General features: G+C 40.1%; 1 protein-coding gene across 2 annotated transcripts in view; it reads right to left on the reverse strand.

Moving 5' to 3' along the window:
- The window catches only part of ap3b1a (adaptor related protein complex 3 subunit beta 1a), a 63,103-nt gene that overhangs the window by 18,841 nt on the left and 23,127 nt on the right, over nt 1-21,135 (reverse strand). For both annotated transcript variants that reach the window (XM_058617628.1, XM_058617627.1), the window contains exons 10-22: nt 20,582-20,636; nt 20,423-20,494; nt 19,438-19,500; nt 19,191-19,323; nt 18,207-18,316; nt 17,927-18,103; nt 15,551-15,737; nt 14,457-14,587; nt 12,701-12,845; nt 12,314-12,488; nt 8,610-8,763; nt 6,663-6,711; nt 5,535-5,647 (exon numbers count right to left, since the gene is read on the reverse strand). In XM_058617628.1, coding sequence (XP_058473611.1) covers nt 5,535-5,647; nt 6,663-6,711; nt 8,610-8,763; nt 12,314-12,488; nt 12,701-12,845; nt 14,457-14,587; nt 15,551-15,737; nt 17,927-18,103; nt 18,207-18,316; nt 19,191-19,323; nt 19,438-19,500; nt 20,423-20,494; nt 20,582-20,636 — 1,564 coding nt within the window. The remainder of the gene's footprint in view (nt 1-5,534; nt 5,648-6,662; nt 6,712-8,609; nt 8,764-12,313; nt 12,489-12,700; nt 12,846-14,456; nt 14,588-15,550; nt 15,738-17,926; nt 18,104-18,206; nt 18,317-19,190; nt 19,324-19,437; nt 19,501-20,422; nt 20,495-20,581; nt 20,637-21,135) is intronic.

Raw genomic sequence — 21,135 nt, forward strand, 5'->3', positions numbered from 1 at the left:
TATAGAGTATGGGAGCCATCTGTCAGGATACTCCTTGCTTCTTCTTTTTTTCCTCCCTCCCTTTCTTAAATGTCAACAAGTATCGTCTGTCAACAACTGTGCTGTACTGACAGGTACAGTAAATTAATAACATTTATAGAACAAACTTATATATTTATACATTCCCTTCACATAGTTCTTGTTGTCGACAATAAATTAATCTCACATATTGTGTACTGATATGTTTTATCTCAACTCTCAAGACATCAGTTTGGGTTATTGACTTTCAGACACATTTTCCCCAGAGCCACGGAAGACGTTACAGCACTGAGACGAGACTCTCCGTGACAGATTGACTGGCCTTGAATGAATCCTGGCAGTATCATCAGTCAGCTGACCTTATTTTTTTGGGCAAATACTATTGGTGAACTTAGACCCGACCAACTGAAGCAATCCGAGAACATTACAGCGCCCCCACAGTGAGTTTTCATATTAGAGCTCCACAATCCAGGTGTCATGTAGGGACTAGTTTAAAAAAAGAATTCAAAAAGAGCCAGCTCTGGTGACATGAGCCATGGAAAACTCCCCAAATCAACCACAACATCATCTCCACATGTCTTTGTCAGACGAGCAGCGTCTCTCGTGTCCAGACGCGCCCCAAGCGCCAGTGAAGGAGGTCAAACAAACATTTGCGGCGGCGCTATCGTAACGCCACCACGCCCTCGCAAGCGCCCGTCACGCCACCGCCAGCCTGCAAATTTATTGGGCCACTTTTGGATGTGTCAGAGCAGTCGGTGTCGATAAAGCTGGCCGTAATGTTTGCCACCCCATCACAGCGGTGATTTACCTCCCTGACAGACACATCCTGCTTCAAGGTCCTGTCTGACGCCTCGTCCTGAGCAGGCGTTACAGCGACAGGACATAGCTTCAAACTGCTTATTATCACCAATTTGACATAGTGGACAGTTAAAGTCCCCACACAAGCGCCTTCATCCACCCCCCTCCCTCTACTGTTATAAAAGCACAGGCCCATAACACCTGAAGTGTAAATAAGACAATAAGAGGGATGTAACCTTGACTTCTCTGTCACTCTCCCTTTGTTTTTTTTTCTCCCATCCTTTGGCTTTGGCTCCTGTTCTCTATCCTGGACAGGAAGGAGGGAGGTGACAATGAGGGAGGAAGTTGATTGAGAGGCTCTATTATGCATCAACTTAAAGGAAGCCGCTGTGATGGATGACACAGGCACCAGTCACCTTCAGTGCCCGCGGACGCCACGTTCCCCGACATCCTCTCTGGCAAATGACCTGAAAATCCCGCTGACATATTCAAAAAGGGCTAAGCGGAGGCAGGCAGCCTCGTGCCGTGTGCATAAGGAGGCCCGTTTAACAAAAAGGGGGAGTTGGGAGTACAGAGATGTATGGACATTATATTGAAAATCCATTTCTGGTTTTTAGACGCCGTCTGCCTCCAATGGCACGGGCAGGATTTCATTATGTTCTACAAGAGTTGTGCAGACGAAGGTAAAAGACATGTGTTTGACTTTAGGGCATAATTGTTCCCTTCACTCAGAAGATGACAATTAATTGAGGGGCATCACAAAGACCTTGGTGGCAAATTGAATTAAATAAATGTTACTACAGCCTCCTTAAACTACTTTAATGTAACAAGAAGTCTCTCCAGCGCACAAAGACAGGGTTTAGTTCATTTACACTAATTTATCAGTAAATTAGATGATCTAAAATGATTAATATTGTAATTTTTTCCATTAAAGGACATTAGCAATAATAGAGGACTGTTATTCAGACGCAGGAGTGTCCTTTGTCCGGCTTTGCAAGTTTTCTGAACAAACTGCCCACAGTTTCTGGAAGGTTGAGATTCTGTCAAACTTCAGGAGCTGCAACTACTTTTGTTTTTTTAAAAATATCATTAGCAATTATTTTCTCAACTAATCATTTGGTTGTATTAATTGTTGGAGGAAATAAACAAAAAGTTCCTGTCCAGATATGTTAAAAAAAAAAGCTGAAACAAATTTTAACGAACTCCTGCGTCTGAATCACAGATCACCACCAATTTTACGTATTTATCAATTAGTGTAAAATATCTAATTGCAATTTTTCCGACATGTGTTGACATTGTGATTTGATTTACGAAATAACCTTTTATGTCACGCTTCGGTCCAATATCGACTGTGTTATAGATTTTACAAAAGATGGAGCATTGCCTCATAAAATGCCGTCAAAATAATAACTTGTACACTCTAATGCAAGGACGACATGTATTGCACTTCTTGAATTAAAAAAGAACATAGAACAATCAACTAAATGATGATTACATTGCAGTCTTTGCAATTATTTTTGATTAGAAAAGGAAAATTAATTGTTCAGCTCTACAAGAAAATACACTTTCTGTCTGTTTATACTTCATTTAAAATAATATATAATATAATATATAACATAATATATAATTATAATATATAGTTATATTATATTGTTTACTTCCTGAATCTCGAGCAGAAATCCCTCCTCCTGCCACTTTTCAAGATTCACACACGTGTGATGGACACACAGTAGAAACCTGCACTTGCATAGAAACAGAACAGCTGCATTAAAACACAAATATTTCCCAAAACAGCGATGACTGGCTATTTCCGTGTGGGCATTTATTCCTATTTAAGAGGCAATCTCTGCAGTTTGAGTGGCAGCGGGAGGTTTGGAGGGCAGGGGCTGCTATATACGCCGGTGCTTGGGGGTCCTTCTGCTGATTCATAATTAGACGTGAACCCAGAGCGCTCACTACGGGGAGGTCAGAGGGGTGAGGAGGAAGACGAGGGAGGAGGAGTGGGTGAGCTGGCGCCCGCCTGATGGACACCAAATGAACAAATTATGATGGCCCCCTCTTGGCGTGATGGGGTCAAACACCCTGCGCCCTGCCGCTGACAGTTCAATTTCCCCCCAATGCAGTCCCATTCGCTGACTGCTAATTATGAATGAAAAGTTATCAGCCTTAGCCACCCCGCCGCACACACGGACAGTGGTTGGAAGAGGTTTGGGGGCAGAATGGGAATGGGGGGGGGGGATTTAAGAGGCATTTGTGAGAGATCCTAATGTCAAAATGTTATTAGAGGGAGAAACTGTATGCAGAAACTGGGGAGAGGAGGAGGAGACAGAAGAGGAGGTGGGTCAAAGACACTGACCAGGGTTAATCTAAATACCTTTGATAACCATGCAGTAATTCTCTAAAAGGGCCAGAGCGCTCAGCTGAGACAGACTTGCTGCCTCTGTGGGCAGATTGCTGAGAAATAGAAATGACACTGGGACCAGCGTGTGTGTGTGTGTGTGTGAGCTGATATGTATGCATCCACATGTATGGGGAGGGGTACGTGTGTGTGTGTGTGTGAGAGAGAGAGAATAAAGGTGAGGTTGTTTACCCTTGGTCTATGAATTCCGATGCCCATCATGTATTTATGCATAGAATTGACTCTAAATCAGATGTTGATGTGCAAAAAGTTCCCTGTTCTAATCTGCATTTCTATTCGCTATTACTCCCTGGCCTTCACCTGAGGAGGAGGAGGAGGAGGAGGAGGAGAGTGACTAATAACTAACTTGTGCGGCATAAACGCTGGCCTAAGAGCAGCAGCTGTCAATCATACTGACTGACAGGCGGCAGATGGGCAGGATCTGATTTTAGCGTCGCAGCAGCAGAGCAGGAACAGTTCACAGTCAGTATCGGCGGCTCATTGTACATGCAGGGACAAAAAAAACAAAAAAAAACTAAACATTTACATTTACAGCTGCAGTGTGTAAGTTTTGGTGATTTTTCTTTTGTCGTCGTTGAGGTTTTTATTCTGCCTCTGTTTGATGTTGAACAGAAACGACGACTACATTATGAGTACGCAGTGTCCTTCATCTGAAAACAGGGCTCTGTCAAAACTTCTCACTGCATTTTTGCAACCTTTTTTTTGCCTATAAAGCACAAAAAAATATTGTTGCCTCCTTCTGTCTTGACATAAAACAAATCACTTCCTGTGTGCGGCACAGGAAAGTCGCTGGGTGACGAGATCTGAACACTGCAGCGCTGAGAAACGTGTGGAGCCGACTTAATCAGCACCGTGTGAACTCATTTGACGCTGGTTTGAATCAAACTGTCTTTGCTTTTATTTACGGGGCAACAGTTTTGAAGTAGGGCTGCACACTTTATCAATGTGCATGACACAGAGTATATATCGCAAAAGATATACACAGATACGCTATCTTTATATTTATTTAAAACCAAACTTTTTTTATTTATGTATTTCAGCTACAGGCAGAAAGGGATGTTATCAAGTCTAGAGAGCAAACTAAATTTGAAACACACTGTATGAAAAGTATTGTTTCAAGTGGCGACATAAAACAAATATCATTAAGCCCAGTCTCACATAACAATCATGTTTTAGATGTATGACCTAAAACATTAACTGAATAATGGACAAGTCAAACAGCCAAAAGGTTATTGTCAGCCATTTTGAATGATTGATTGATTCTTTCATTGCAAATAGGGGGGAAAAAGGGTTTTGGAGACTGTTCTTTGTGGGTGGAAAGTCATTTTAGGACAAAACCTTAACCCTTTAATCAGTAAAAAAAAAACATTTCTGACATTTTATGACTAATAATTTAATTTAATTAAACTACACTTCCTAGAGTCGATATGTTTAGGGCTTTTAATTTGCCTAAATACTCAAGAAATAAATTCATCACGTAACTTCACCTGAAGTCCCCCCCCCCCCCCATGCTTTTCTACAGTATTAACATGTACCAGGACTTGAAGGATTTTAATTAAGAAAATTAAAAAAAGAGTATTGCAAACACATGCACAAACTAATAAGTTAAATTATTATTATTAACCATTCTTGAATTTGATGTCCTCCAATGGCAGATAAACCAAAGAGCCTCACAGTGGAACACAAAATAGATACAGCAACAGCAGAAAGAATGGTGTGGACATTTTCCCTCCCGAGGGAAGACAAGCTATAAGATACACTGAACGTGTGGAGCCGCTCACACGCTGCGGAGAGAAAGGAGCCGTCACACCGGGAAAGGTCAACCATCAGATATACACAACACAGAGTCACGGGGGACGCAGCGTCGGACAGAGAGATGGAGGGTGACAGAGAGAGAGAGAGAGAGAGAGAGAGAGAGAGAGAGAGAGAGAGAGAGAGAGAGAACTTATAGATGACACACAGAAATAGAGTTCAAGGGTGTGGAAGAGCAAAAGACTGCATGGGTGAGAAAAGACAGACTATAAGAGATAAAGGAAACAGGCAGAGCAGTTGTACTGTCCTGACTGGCTATAAATATAAGAAGGCAGAAAAGGTCAATAGTTGGCGTCTGGAGCAGAAATGTTCCACAAGGGAGAGAGGCTCATTTCACCATCTCATATGCTGCTCTGCTGTTCTGTCAGTGTCACACAGAAAGGAACAATTGACTCTCTCACACACACACAGATGGAAGAAATGTCATCCTGTGTGTCTCTAACACACACACACACACACACACACGCACACACACGAGTGTACTAACCTGTATGGTGGGGGAGACGTTGGAGAGAGACAGGCCTTCGAGGTCTGACAGCAGGCTCGAGGACAGGACTGCAGACTTTGGGGTGTTGCTCTGAGGTGCTGGAGAAACTGAAACTGAAAGTCAAAGACAACAACTCAACACTCGAGAAAGCTTTTGAACAGTACGACGGAGTGCAGTAAGATACAGTGTCGTTCAAATCCAGCATCAGTAGCTTTAAATTCCCTATTTCCCACACAACAGCATCTCCACAGCACAGATCTTTTTTAAGGTTCAGCGTGTAACATTTAGAAGAATTCATTAGCAGAAATTGAATATACAACCCCCAAGTATGTTAGTATGGTTGTATACTTGCATTAAAATAGAAAATTCTTGGTTTTCATTGCCGGAGATGGTACTTTGTGGGTACTTTAGGAAAGCCAGCATCTTGAGCTGCCATGTTCCTATAAAAGTGCAAATGGCCACAACATGCGTATGTTGTTTTGAATCAGAATCTTGTGAAACGAGGAGGAATGACATTTCCAGTATGCAAAGGGATGAGCAGGAGGCCTTTAAGATTACTTTACATTGACTAGTAGTAGTAGCAGTGGTTTTCACTCAGTTTTAAGAAAGCAAATGATGAATAAAAAAGTTTCAGGATCCCATTTGAGCTTATTGTACGTCACTGGAAAATGTTAAAATATTCAATGATTTGTTTGATTATAAAAATTTGATCAGTCAATGTGTCTATTTGTGATTAAAATTATGTTTTATAAAGTAATCCCCAGTGACTGTTTTGGCTTAAAAGGCCCATTCAGTAAAACATGAGCCTTATATTTATGTGGTTATGAGAGTCGATGTATGAAAGAGACTCTAAGTCTGGCCACCAGACTGATGTTAGCCCAATACTCTAATATTGAAAATATCTGGGCCATTAGCTGGTAGATGGAGTCTTCTAACCTTCTCTGTCTGCAGGGCAGGAATAAGAACATTTGGTAGAATGGAATCAACTTATAGATGAAGGGGAGGGTTCGCTGCCAAGTTGGGTGACAATTGCTTGTAGATGCTCCGGAAGTTTTAATAATTCAAACCACTGCTGGAGTCATTTAGATGAAAGTAAAAAAAAAGAAGAAAAAACTGAGTGAAACTCACAGTCGTCTAGATCCAACAGTGAGACTTCCTTCTTGGACTTCACTTCCACCTACAAAGCAAAACACAACAAATGTAATGATGAGAAAACAACTGCAGTGGATGTAATGCTACAGGACAATGCTGGAAAAGTACACGTTGCGTTCATCAGTGTATGAAATGTCTCAGTTTTGTTGACACCGTCTCTCAGGATCGTGACACGCTCGTCCAAAAAAACAGGTAACCGCATTTATACGCAACATGTCTGAAATCTCCGACGACCGTCCATGCACGCCGCCGGTACCGCTGCGCGTCGCCTCATGCGACCGAGCCGGGCTTGTCAGGTGTTGACTTGTGGGAATTGCAAAACACGCCTCTGTCTCGCCGCACAACAGGCCCAATAAAAATGCATTTATACATACTAGCACTTTTATTACCTTTCTCCACACCCTCCTAACCAACCAGGGCTCTACTCGCGTCACATAAAGAACCATAAAATTCCACTCTGCATACTCCAGGCTGAGCAGATGGGAGGAGGGGGGGGGGGGGGAGAAAAAACAACAACAGCACAGACGAGGGAGAGAAGAACGAGAGAGAAAACAAATAATAAAAGTTAGAGGCCGTATCTTATCAGATATTCTCTGATTGACGCTCGGGGGTGGTAATAGAGACGGAAACCTTTTTAGTAAATGGAGGTCTAAAAGAGCAAGAGATGAAAAGTGAGGGTGAACGAGAGATAGAGAAAGAGAGAGAGATGCATAATTCATGGGCCGTGCCCAAATGACAAACTATGAAATGAGAATTTCATAGTGCAGAAAAGGAAGGGGGGGGGGGGGGGGGGGGCAGTGAGAAGTAATGTGACGAGCAAAACGGGTGAGAAAAAGGTGGTGAGGGGTGAAACGCAGGCGAATGAAAGACTTAAAGAAGAAAAAGAAAAATCTGATAACATGGAAGCAAAACTGTATCTATGTGCAAATGATGATCTCAAAGATCTGCACATCATGGATGCGAGTGTGAGGGACAGCGACTGCCTGGGACAACGTGCTGTTTCCCCATATATTGAACTTTGATAACAAAACATTTTAATTATATAGCATCAGATAATAACTTGTTTTATACCACTTTTTGTGATAGAGAGAATGAGGTATGCAAGCAAATTAAAGATAGAGTGTGTAAAATTTAGCATCATGTATTGGTGAAGTTTTATGTGGCAGCTTAATACTCTAAACTCTTCTGACTCTAGTCCACCTTAATTTGCACATAATCAGATTTCTGAACACACTAGGAATGCAACTAGCATTTATTTTCATCATCGATTAATCTATCGATTATTTTCTTAATCCATCCATAAAATGTTGTTGTTCTCAAATGCCTGGTTTTGTCCAAAATTATTCAGTTATAATTATTTCTTAAATTATTAATTATTTAAAAAACAAACACTCACTCACCAGATAATAATGTTGGGAGTCTAATTACTAAGACTAGACGCTGTGTATATGCTCCTCAGTTCTTATCCCAGGTTTTTGACCCGGAAATAATAGTCAATTTAGAGTGTCCAAAGCTAGACCCAGAGAAGCCAGTACACAAAATAAGAACACAACAATGAGAAAAATGGTGCAATCCAGACATTTCTGAACTGATGAGAAGACGGAATTTATGCTCTGCCGGGTAGAAAGACACTCAATCGTGCATGACATTGTATCAATTAGCTGTCAAGTTAATCTGTTGCGTGACATAATCAACTGGAAATGGTCAAACGTCAACAAGCTGAAAAAAGGCATATCGCCACCTAGTGTAGCTGAGTCAGACTCAATTAATTCAATAAGTCAGTGCAGCGCTAGTGCTTCTATACAGAAGAGTAGTTTTAACTGTACTGACGGGTTTGAACCTTTCTATAAATGTGAAGACTTCATCCATGTGCAGATGTTTATCCTGGAGTTTTTGTGACAGCAAATGAAATCATAATATCACCTTGGGTTTGGACTTCTCGTTATTCTTCTTCTTTTGCGCCGCGGGGGAGTCGGAATCAGAGTCGCCTTCAGAGTCTGTTTCTGAGACGGAGGAGCTTTCGGCCGACGAGCTGCTCGAACTGGCTACAGGTCCGTTGCCATTCTCATCCGAATCACTGAAATGCACAGGAACAACACACAACTGCCTCAGACATGGGATCAAAAGAAGTAATAATAACAAACATGAGTACTGCCTTTATTCTCTTCAGCTTTTAAATAAAATCCATGCAATATTTTACAAATATTTGAGGAAGCAAACTTTTTTCTTCCTCTTTAATCATAGCCTGACGTTGTCAGAACCAAAAAAAAAAAAAAGATCAATGGGTTTTTATTTGTGACGTTAATTCAATATTGCATTCACTCTCCCGTCTTCCTCCTCTCTCTTTCACTTGCTCTGTCCCTCTTCAATTTGTCCCAATAATGAGTGTTTACTTCGCCTGCCTTGGATTTTCAGCCGTTAAATTAATGAGGGGAATTGTGACGGTAACTGGCTTTTTAACTTGGGCGATGATGAAAAGCCAGTATTAATTTGGCCTACAGATTTCATTTGCTGCGAACAGGAAAAAGTGATATAAATCACTGTGGGCCTGATTAGGCCCTGCCTGAAATGACTGGGCCATAATGAGGGCATTATGCTGTGTTTGTTGTGGAAGCACTGGGGTGAGCGGCTCTAATTGCCGTGTGTATATGTGTGTGTGCATGTTTGTGTGTGTTTGAGCACTGGGGTGAGTTGCTCTAATTATACTCTCTAATGGAGAGAACAGGGTCAGTCGGCAGCCTGTCACACAGCGAAATCAGGTACAATCCAGCACGGGTTTGTGTGTCCGTCAGCAAATCAAGTCGAGTGCATAAGAAAGTAAATTTGCCACTGTGTAAGAGAGTGCGTGTGAGCATATTCAGTCGTAATGACTTAAATCTCATTCATTGGTAACACCAGGCTGCTAAATGACCAATCAAAAGTCATTATCCATTAGCCATGTAAATGTGGACCACGCGACTGGAGGAAAATTCTCCGTGATTAGCTTGTTAATGGAACTCACAGTAACGATATTCCTGCCGCTCTGCTGCCCTGAGGATGTGAGAGTGGACAGAGGGTGTGTGTGTGTGTGTGGGCTACAATAGGTTCACATGATATTAGATTATTTTATATGAAAATGAAGGATGTGGATTAAATCTGTTAGATTCCTATATTTGGCCTGAGAAAGTTAACTGTGGTCACATACATGAATTTTAATCTTTTTTCAAACCTATCATTTAGAAAAACTATTTTTTGCATGTTTCCTAAATTTTAAAGTGGAAATCTGAAATGCCTTCAAGAGAAAATCACTTCATGTCGCGTGTAGTGTTTGTTACAATTTGCAAAGTAACTGATTATTTCTTGGGTATAGACGAATCCAGCAACCCGTTCATGAGTTACACCATGAGTTACTGCAGTGGCAGGTTGCAGTGACTCACTGCCCGCTCACAGAGACAGCAGCATGAAGAGTCAGATCAGGCAGTAGCCACACATTACTAATGGAAGGAACAAGAAGAATAAGGATAATAATAATGTGATTCAAGCAGTAAATCGCAGTAAAACAACTGTTGTGACAAGTAGACATTGGCAGATAATCAGTATCTGTATCAGTCCATCAGATATTTAGAAAGAGAAAAAAAAAAAACTAAATAACCCTAAATATGCCTCATTGTGAACAGGTGACATTCTCTAAAATTATCATGTGATCATGTGACAAAAACACCAGTGAGGAAAGACTGCAGAGGTCTGCTAAGCTGTTGCAGCGTTGCATTTTGAAATGATTAGTTATGACATGATGGTTTAATACATCAGCAGAACTATATTGACAGTTTAGATCTTTTTAATAAGGGTGGAAAAACGACTGTATCAGACTGATATCGGGATTGACACATTCTCAAGTTTGCGAAATCAGAACTGGATATAAACAAGTGGTATTTATTTAGCCATCAGTGGTGAAATGCAGTGTAATGTAGTGATGCAACTGTCACTTACTGGCTTGCTAACCGAAGCTATGACAAGTTGAAATGTATTTTACAGCTCAGATAAAACAAATTTAAAGAGCAAACACGTCCTCTGCTCCTCTGCTCACCTGAGGAGCCTTTGTCAAACGTATACACCCGACGCGCTTTGTGTACTTCACTGTCACAAAGTTGAATTGCATCATTGCTGAGGCTCTTACAGACTTTATACACAGAGCAGTAAAAAGTACGGCTAAGGACAAAGACAAAGATTGTACATTCTTGCACTCAGACTGCAGGGAGACGGCGTCTCCTTCCGTACACAACACATTTAACGTGTACATTACTATCGGTGTTTTGTCAGACTAGGATGTGGGTAAGACCACACCTACACGGGTGGAACGAGCATTACAAACACAGCACATCTACAGCCTGTTGATTCAACAAAGTGTCCGACCGTCTCTGCTGAGTGAACAGGAGATGTGAATGTTATAAGGTGAAAACGGCAGGCAGGTCACAGAGGGAGGCGTCCGGCTGCCTGTGAGGATAGTAAAAACTTTATGGATGTTTTATCGGCCCGCCGTGGAGAGAGTTAGGGAGGGGGAGAGAGACTGTGGGGCAAAATGTTTTAGAATAAAGCAAGGGCACAGTAAGGAGAGATGTTATATGTCATATGTTATGAGAGGTATAAAAAATGGCTTCATTAGTCACAGTCAAAATTGCTGGACCACATACACTTGAAAAGATGATTGTGGACGTCTTCAAGATCATTCACGATTTAAAATCAACACACTTGACCTATGATAGTATCTCATTTTCTCCATTTAAATATTTCACTGGATTGGTTCTTTAGATGTCTTTAGATTTCATTTTTGATATATATATATATATATATATATATATATATATATATATATATATATATATATATATATATATATATATATACACACACACATAAATCCCAGTATTAAAAATGTGAACAATTTGAACATGAAGTTGCAGAGACTAAAGCTTGGAATTTAAGAACGGTTGACGATTTACAGAGGTACAATGAAAGACATTATTTCTGTTGTTGTGTTGGGTAAGTGTTAACCTCGAATTAACCTTTAGTTGAGTATTGCTGTGTAACCTCTGGGGGTTTTTTGTTGATGTTATTATTCTGCCATAAAGCGTTTATCCCTCCAAACTGCTAAATGACTACATTTACGAGCAGTAGAATTCATTTCTAAAACTTTTTTTTGGACACTTCTTTGTGTCATATGTTGCTGTTGCCTCCATCCGTCTACACATAAAACTATTAACTTCCTGTGTACAATGCGAGAATGCTGCCGGGATCTAAACCCCACGATACGTGTATACTATACTACAATTGTTTGTATACAGGTTTTAACTGGATCAGGTGAAAATGTGTGTTTAGGGAAGAAAGGAAATGTATTGTTGCAGCAGGTGGGTTGTCATATAGATTCTAAAATGGCTGAAGTGTTGAACAGATGGAGGTTGAACTTATTGATGCAGCAAAACACTGATCACATTTGTTCTCACAAACACCCACCTGTCTAATTAGCTAAGGCGGCGAGAAGGGGGGGGGAAAAAAATAGAAAGAAGCAGGTAACATCTGGACACAGCAAATTTGCAGGGAAGAAAAATGATGCATTCAGAGTCAGACAGGCTGCGGGGATTTTGCCGTACCTGTCGGCAGCAGCTGGCTTGCTCTTCTTCTTCACCACCTTCTTGGTCTTCTTTTTCTTCTTGTTTTGTACCGAGTCACTGGAGCTCCCCTCTGATCCAGTTGAACTCTTTCCAGAATCACTGGAGGTCTTTTCTGATGTTTCACTGCTTTCCTCCTCACTCTCACTGCCAGACTCTGTGCAGACATTCACACACAAGTTGCAATACATGTATTTTCATGAAAGTTAAACTTAATTTTATTCCTTGTGTATTTGCTGTTCCATTAAACTCCACTTGCTGATAATAAGAATGTGCAATTATTCAAGGACTGAGGATAATAACTCCAAAACACCAACTTTTGAGGAAGCAGCAGAGCAAACATACACTTTTACAGAGTTAGATAAAGACCTTCACTGCTGCTGCTGCTGCTGCTGTCCTCACTGCCACTGCTATCAGACCCTTCCTCTTCTTTCTCATCTTCTTCATCCGAGTAGAACTTGTCACCAGATTTGGGTTTTTTGGCCTTCCCAACTGATGGTGCCCATTCTTTCACCTAAGCAGATACAGTGAGAGGAAGTACAGGTTATTAATGCTGCAAACTGAGATTAATCATTAAAGATAAACACACTTCCAGATATAATTATAATATAATATATTATATAAATTACACTGAAATCAGAGGAATGATCACATAGTTATACATATTATTCAACAACTGTCATGTCAAAGAAAATACGATACGTCTGGTGGTAAGCGTTCAAATTAGTCAATTAACGTATATTTTGTTACCCGTGATATTATCTATCAACTCTGCATTCTACCTTAAACAAGAAATTAAGTATATTCACAATTTCTTGTGCTCTCCTTTATCGCTTTAATATGATCTCCACATCTTTTAAAGTGTATGCTTCTTCAGATTAAAAAACAAACATTGATTTGTATTGCACTTTGGACATTTTGTTTAACTTAAGTTTGAACCAAGCACAGCAAACTTCTCATCTTTGAGCTGAATGGTGATAAGCATCAACGTAACTTTTGTCCAACACGAACTGATCCCATAAAACATAGAATTCACACATCTGACTTTATAAAAGATCATAAAAATATGATTACAGTTGAGAAAACAACCATGTTGGAGGCCAGACACATACTATGCAAGACACAATAACATAAATAAATGTTATTTCACCAAATGTTCGAGGCTGCTGAGAGTATGAGGACTGGTAATCACACCTTAGCCTTCCTCTTAAATGGGACCTTAATCAACAAAATGGATGTAAAGCTGTATGAAAAAAGACCCGAAAGTATTGGCTGATCGTGTTGGGTGATGTCATAGTAAAACACTATCTCTGTCTCATTCATTCGTCATTGTGCATTGTCGAAGGAGAGCTTATGATGACGGACGAAATAGAGCAATACCACCGTAAAACAATGTATAAGAGTTTATATGGGCATTTAAAATTGGCTGCCAGAGTTTACTGGCTTATCCGTGCAGCCAGAAAACAGAGAGTGACTGCCAAGCACTCAGCTTAACTCACTGGGCAGTGGAATGTTTAAGTTGAGGGGCAATCCGGAGAAGTAAGTTGTCAAAAGTCGCCGCGGACATAGGGAAATTTTGAAACTTTTCACCAATGTCCCCCATCTGCAACACCACCGGGTAATATCCCCCATTAAGGGCACAACCTATATTCATTCTACCACAGTGAAGTATGCTTGTGTTTGTGTCTATGACAGATCAAGAGCAATAATATAACCTCTTCAATGGTTGCCATGTTTGTTGATGCCTGCACTCAGCACTGCCCTCTGGAGAAAGTACTGTGTAACATCCATACTAATTCTCACTGAAATTTAATATTTGTCAATCTCTTAGTTAAGTTATAATCTGCAACACAAATCAAGATTCATAAAACCATATTTTCACCCAATGTCTTTGTGGAAACAATACAATCAGTTTAACATGATTCATAATGAATTAATAAACGTGAATATCAATGCTATCAATACCACGGCAGACACCAGAATCACCGGCTTTGACATTATACATCTACATGCTCTATATTTCCAGCAACATAAACATCTTGTACCCGCGTCTACTTTGACTGACAATTAACTACTATGCGGGATATGAATTGGTTCTATGATAAAGGTGGGTAAGATGTCTTACTGGCTCAATGATCTCCACGTTCCTCACAGACTGGTCAGGAGCCGCAGCCGGCCAGTCCGGGAGCTCCTGGTATCCACTGGCTTTAGTATTGAGACTGTGAGAGAGGGTGCCCAGTTGGTAACGATCTCGATCTGGAAGAATGGCAAAGAGGAGTGAAGGAAAGCCAAACAAAAACAGGTTGGTAAGATAAAGAGATTTAAAACACTTGGGCCACTCGGGGTCGCTCAGTTTAAACGGTAACAAAAACATAGTTTGATGATGACTGGAAGCAGGATGGGATGAAGAGTTGTCTTGTTTGGCTAACCTGTGCATTTGCGATTTACGGTGAGAGGACTACACACCGGTAAACTATTGTTAAAGCAGAGATTGTAGAGGCAACAATAATAAAACTGCATTACCTTGAATAATTTAATGCAGAAATGTTACATATTGTATCTTTAACATAAGATCTAGGCATCATCTCCTCCATTAGACATCTGCATTTCAAATCCACTCTCTGTTTTTCTCTCCATACTGGTCAACACAGAGGATATTTGGACTTATGCTCTAAAAGCTGAGCTTTGCCAACCAGGCAAAAAAAAAAGGAGAGAAAAGAAAGACTTTGAGATGCGAATATTAAGAATGACAGCGGTGGTTAATGCTTTCCATAAACATCCAGTAGGTGCAAACCGGCTCTGAATGTTAATGCCGTAAGAAGCCCTTTCTGTCGCTTTAGTCAACGAGGGAGTGCGAGAGAGGAGAGGTAGCTAAATGAAAGGGATTATTTTCCCTCTCAGAGTCAGAAAAAAGGTTAGCATTAGCTCAATAATTTACCCATCTCATTAGTCCAAGGCAAAGGGGTCTGACCTAACTGCCCTTCAGAGAGACAGACACACCAGAATAATAAAACCACTGCCTGAATCATCTTTGCATACTGCTGGTAATGGAGTCACTTGATGTGAAATAAGAGATCCAGTTAATATGTATTCAGTGATTCGCTGAGATGAACTTACTAAACAGACAGAGGAGAAGAATCGAAATTTTCAAGACATTTAATGGAATTAATGCTTCAGAGTAAAGACCACTGATTGATATCATCAGTATTTATGAACTACCTTTGAAGGCAGATTCAAGAACCGGAGCAGGTTTGGGGGCAAGAAGGATGCGTCGTGCATATTTGTTGAGGGCGCCGCTCTTCTCGCTGGGGACTATGAGTTGCCTGATGAAGCGCGTTCGGTCTCGGATGTCGTAGTTCTGGTCGTATTTGCCAAGGTTCAGGATGTACTGGGTCAGCAACTTGGTCTGGAGGGAGGAGACGGGAGACATTAGAAGAGACGAGTGGGACAACATGTTCATACAGCAGATATATAACATGTTACTGACACGTATAAATCCAACCATAAGTGAGGCAAGAATATTGACGTGCGTGATGTTTGTGAAGGAATGATTTGACCTTTGGGGAAATGCCACGTCTCTACAGAGAAAGTGAACGCACAAAGAAATATTTCAAGTATGTAATTTCCTACAAATCCAGAGCTCCTAACATTTCTTTTGTTGAGAAAAAAAGATATGAAGATGTTAAGAGGTTCGTTATGAAATATGGATGTTGTTTTGGATGTTTATGGTATTAATAATTCCATTACAATATTTTAGAATACTTAGAATATTTTGACTCAAGAGCCGTTAACTAATAACAGGACAGTTGAGAGAGAAGACACCGCCTCGTGGCTGTTCTACTCAGCTAATATGCATAAAAGTCTGGATGTTGCAAAGTGGGTCACAACGTGGCACACATTTTAGAGTAGAGCTGAAACAATTAATCTATTTGGATAATCGATTCATCGGTTCAAAGCTTTTTTTTTTTTATGATTAAAACAAGATTTTCGATTGTTTAAGTTTCTTAAATGTGAGTATTTTCTTCATTTCTTTGCTCTGGATAACAAAGAAATCATTAAAAGTGAATCATTTTGGTTTGTGGACAAAACAAGACATTTGAGAACATCATCATTTCCAGGTTAGACGAACACCAATGCACATTTTTTAAGGTTTTCTGGTATTTTATGGATCAAACGATTAATCTAGAAAATAATCGACAGATGAATCGATTATGAAAATAATCATTGGTTGCAGCTCTAATTCAGAGGTTAAAAGGACACTCTATAGTGCCCATAGGTGTGAATGTATGGGTGAATGATTATCTATACGAGTTTCAGGGACTGGGAGATCACCTGAGCTTATATTTTAGAGAATGATGTGCATGCTCACCTGAGCATGATGTGCATGCTCAAAGCCGCATTAGCATTTTACTGTGGATGAGACTGTTTTTCTAGCAATCCTGTCTTCTGCAGACTTAATATAACTAAACCATTTCCTCAATACTTGGCACATAAGATATGAGAGTGGTATAAAAAAAAAACTGGGTTTCCAAAAAGTTGAACTTCAGTATAAAATGGAATATAGCTGAAACTTCTTGTATCATCTGAACTTTTCCAAATCTTATTTCGCCCTCTCTCTCTCTGTTGCAGTCTTGGTGGATCATTTCAGCCTGTGGCCCAAAATAGGGAGAAAGAGCACTTGTACTGACATAAATTATTTAGGCAGGCATAAAAACAAAACCTACTGCTGCCGTGAAGGTGGAATAATAACCCAAATCTTTTAGCGCATTGACTTTGTGTCTGTCCACTCTCCTCTGCGACACATTAGAGAGAGCAAGAGGTTTAATGATCTGCTCGTTTGAAGAGGTGGCGTTTGGGCTCATAAACCCAGCACAGGGGCTAAAATTGCCCACTCTCACTGAATGGGCCTGCAGACACCAAGCTGCACTATTAGTACGTCAAAGCTTTCTCATTCACAGCTCTACAGTTAAACCAGACGTTTAGCACAAAGTTGATTGTGTGTTCGGCGAGAACAAGACAAAGCAGTGAAACTAAATATTTCAAACGTCACATTAAGATATGGGAAGGTGGTTTATCTTTTAAGGGTCACCAATACAAAGAACTATAAATAAAAATGTGTCTAAAAATCTTTGTGAAAAGGGTCCAGTGGCAGTGGACAACAGTGTTTGGGTCACTTTCAGAGTGACAGGAAGGGCTGAAAAATTTATTGTTTTCAAATCAAAATCCCAATTTAAACAATGCAATAAGCAAATTGCAAAAGATGCAATTTAATTTCTATATTTTTGACGTTTGATGTTCTTTTTTCTATGCAAATTGAAAACTGGAAATCATAATGTTTGGAAAGAGTTTGTAACTTTAAATTATTGGAATAGAAAATAGAGTTGTTGGTGTTTTGAAACTTTAAAGGGTTAGGGTTACCTCAACTCAAATTTCAATTTATGTGAGAAAAAGGACAATTAGATATTTTAATCAAATCGAACTAGGTTTATAGAAACAATTATCAATACAGTTATCGTTCTTGGTGAGGTCGGCTCAGCATTGTTACTCTTTCAGGAATCAGCCGTATTTGTATTCAGTTAGTATTTCATGTATTACCTGTTTAGAGTTGGTCAAGTAGAGTTTGGCTGCCAGGTTGACTATCTGCAGCTTGACAATGTCCTCCTCCACAGTGAAACTCTTCGCCATCTTACGAAGAACGTCGGGTGCGATCTTTGGCACCTTCTCGCAGTACTCTCCCATCAGCCACAGGATGCTGGCTCGGGCCATGGGGACCTGCAGTTCAGGTGACGACAGACAAAGACGACAGTTTACACCAGTGAACAAATGCAAAACGGCGTCAGTGGAAAAAAAAAAAGAAGAGACTGACGAATCATACAGTGATGTTGTCGAAGAGCTTGGCCATGTGTTTGATGATCTCGCTGTGCTGGGTGGGCTGAGTCTGAAGCAACTTCTTGATGACCACCACACTCTCAGCCACCACGGTCTCTGCACAAAGAAAACAAAACAACACAACTGGACCGTTGCAACCTCTCAATACGATGTGGAACTTAAACAACGTGATACAGATGTGGACAAAAAAAAACAGAACCCACAACTATCTCTAAAATAATTTGAAACTGGCTCGCATCATGATTTATTCCATGTTTATCACAAATCAGGATTTTGCTTTTGAAATTGGATACAACCAAATATTTTAAGTAAAAAAATAAATGGCATGGACAAAAAGGATTAAACCCTTAAATTTTATTGCACAACTGTTAGCATTACTGGCAACAGGTGACGTCTGTGACTCCCAATGACAGTGAGAATCCTGCATCTCTGCTCTAGCAGTCTCTTCTCCATACTGTATCATTTAAATATTTTTCATAGATGTTCAATTGGATAAGATCAGAGCTCAGAGGATGATTTCAGAATAGTCCAGTGTTTTCATGAGCTTAAAGCTGTATGTTCTGGATCATAATCCTGTTGGAAGATTGATTGTGCCTCTGCATAGATTCAAGAAACCCCATGCCAGAAGTAGCAAAGCAGCCCAAAAACATAATCAATGCCCTCCATGTTTCGCAGGAGGGCATCTGGGCATTTGGTGCTCTTTTCTTAGGGAGCATAATTTTCCTGTCTATAACCACAGAGCTGATGGGAAAAAGCTCCACATTTGTCTCATTAGTAGAATCTTCTCCTAATCAGAATTTGCTCCTAGAAGCTTTGCAGCTTGTCAACATGTATATTGGCAAATTTAATTCTGACATTTAATTGAATCACATGTCAGGCAGAATAAAACATTGATTTTATAAGCTATCTACAAGGACGGCAAAGATTTTTGTCCAAGTCTGTATTTGTTTACTTGAAGAAGCCATTTTACCATCTCTGTTGGAAAGGAGCAGAACCAGACCATTGAGGCAGGTGTCTGCCACCTCAGAGATGTTGGTGGCACACCTGCCAATGGCCTGAATGGTGGCTGCTGCAAACGCCTTGTCCTGACTCTTCACATACGTCTGAAAAGAGGTGAGATCAAGAAGAAGAAGAAGGGAAGTTTTATACTGCCAAATCTCAAAAGCAGGAACTAAGTCTTGACTGTTGGTGTCAATGAATGGTACAAAAGCACAAACCTGGAACTCCCTCAAAATAGTGGAGATGTTGGCTTCATTGGCAAGGTTGGTCAGGATCTCCAACTGCAAAATGTGCGATTTATTAAAGCTGGAATACATTGATTTCCTCTAAGGCATCGTTGTTATTGTCTTTAGTGGACAAACAGCAATTAACAAGCAAAAAGGAACTGCATTATTTTGTATCCACATGAGAGAAAAGAGTTAACCTGGTATTTATCGTGTTTTTTCACATAGGTTCACATAGAGTTCATTATGAAGACAACACAACACCAGTTTTGAGGAGAAGTGCTTCTGTTGTTACCGGCATCTTGCTACTACTGCGTCTCTATGACGGTAACCTAACAGGAAGAGCTCAGAACACAGGCAAGTCCAAGCCAATTACATTTTTTACTTGATGAAGCCATCTTTTAAGCCTGTGAACAGAATTTGGGAGGAATTCGATTTTGTAAATGCATCGAAAATGTTGGAAAAATGTGAAAATAAAATGCATATATTTGCGGGTTAAAAAGGAAATTTGAAGTTAGGATTGTGGATTGAAATTACAATAGAATCACTTGCATTATTGCATAAGATAAAAAAAAATCTTGGTAAAGAGTGATAATATGTAATGTAGAGCAGTAGTACCACCTGAGAAAATATTGAGCATTATCGCCAACGTTAAAATACAGTGGCGTGAGCAAAGTCAGCTACAGACTTTTCACAGGAGATAATTAAGATAATTATCCTCCTCTTCCTCTCCTATACTTCAGACACCAGTAAAGTGAAATTAAATTAAGATGGAGCGAGAGATAAGGTGACTCTAATTATCATTATTTAATTTATATTTTTTTTTCATTTCATAAACACTCTGGTCAAACTTCCACAGCTCCACTCTGATCACATATATACAGTAGAACAGTATTTCTGATTTTCCTCCAAGTTCCAGCAGAGGAAGCTCATGTAGCACAACAACAACCATGGATGTAGACAATAAAACAGTGGTTACCTTCAATGTCTTAATATGTGTGGCATCTGTAGATCGGACATAGAAACTCTTCATGGAGGGCTCAAACATCCCCTGTTTGAAGACAATTAATGCAATTAGCCATCCTGCATCATCGCACAAGACCTTTTTTTTCTTCCTGCTGTCCAGAAGCAAACATACCTTTCTCTGAATGGACATGGTGGCGATGTTCTGAAGAACAATGTACTGCACTTCTCTGCACAAGAGAAACAAAAGAACATAATCAGACGACGAAGATAAAGTTTCTAAGTGAGCAACTTTGGGAGGAGGCAGACAAAGACGCAGTATATCTTTTTTAGAGCTGGGAAGCTCTACCAATTTCCTGACTTGATTTGAGTCAGATGCAGGTCCCAATTCAATTTGATTTCCCATTCTATTTGATTTAATACTGATTCATTTACAGACATGTGGAAGATAAAGCGGTATACAATGGATGGATGGACGACCACACAGTGCAACTCATTAACCTTAAAAACCTGTTTAAGAGCAAAAAAATCCAGCATAGAAGTGCAGCAGACAGTATGAAGTAATTATTAATGTGTCCAGCAGAGGGCACTGTGAGCACAACTTGGCCTGCATCCGTGCCCTCTTCAGTTGTCCTCATGAGGAGTGACATGAGTCACATGAGACTTTAAAGGTCAAGTCTCGCGAGATTTGTGCAGAGGATACAGAAAATGGTATGTTCTAAAAGACCT

Source organism: Solea solea, chromosome 19 (assembly GCF_958295425.1).
Source record: "Solea solea chromosome 19, fSolSol10.1, whole genome shotgun sequence".
NCBI lineage: Eukaryota > Metazoa > Chordata > Actinopteri > Pleuronectiformes > Soleidae > Solea > Solea solea.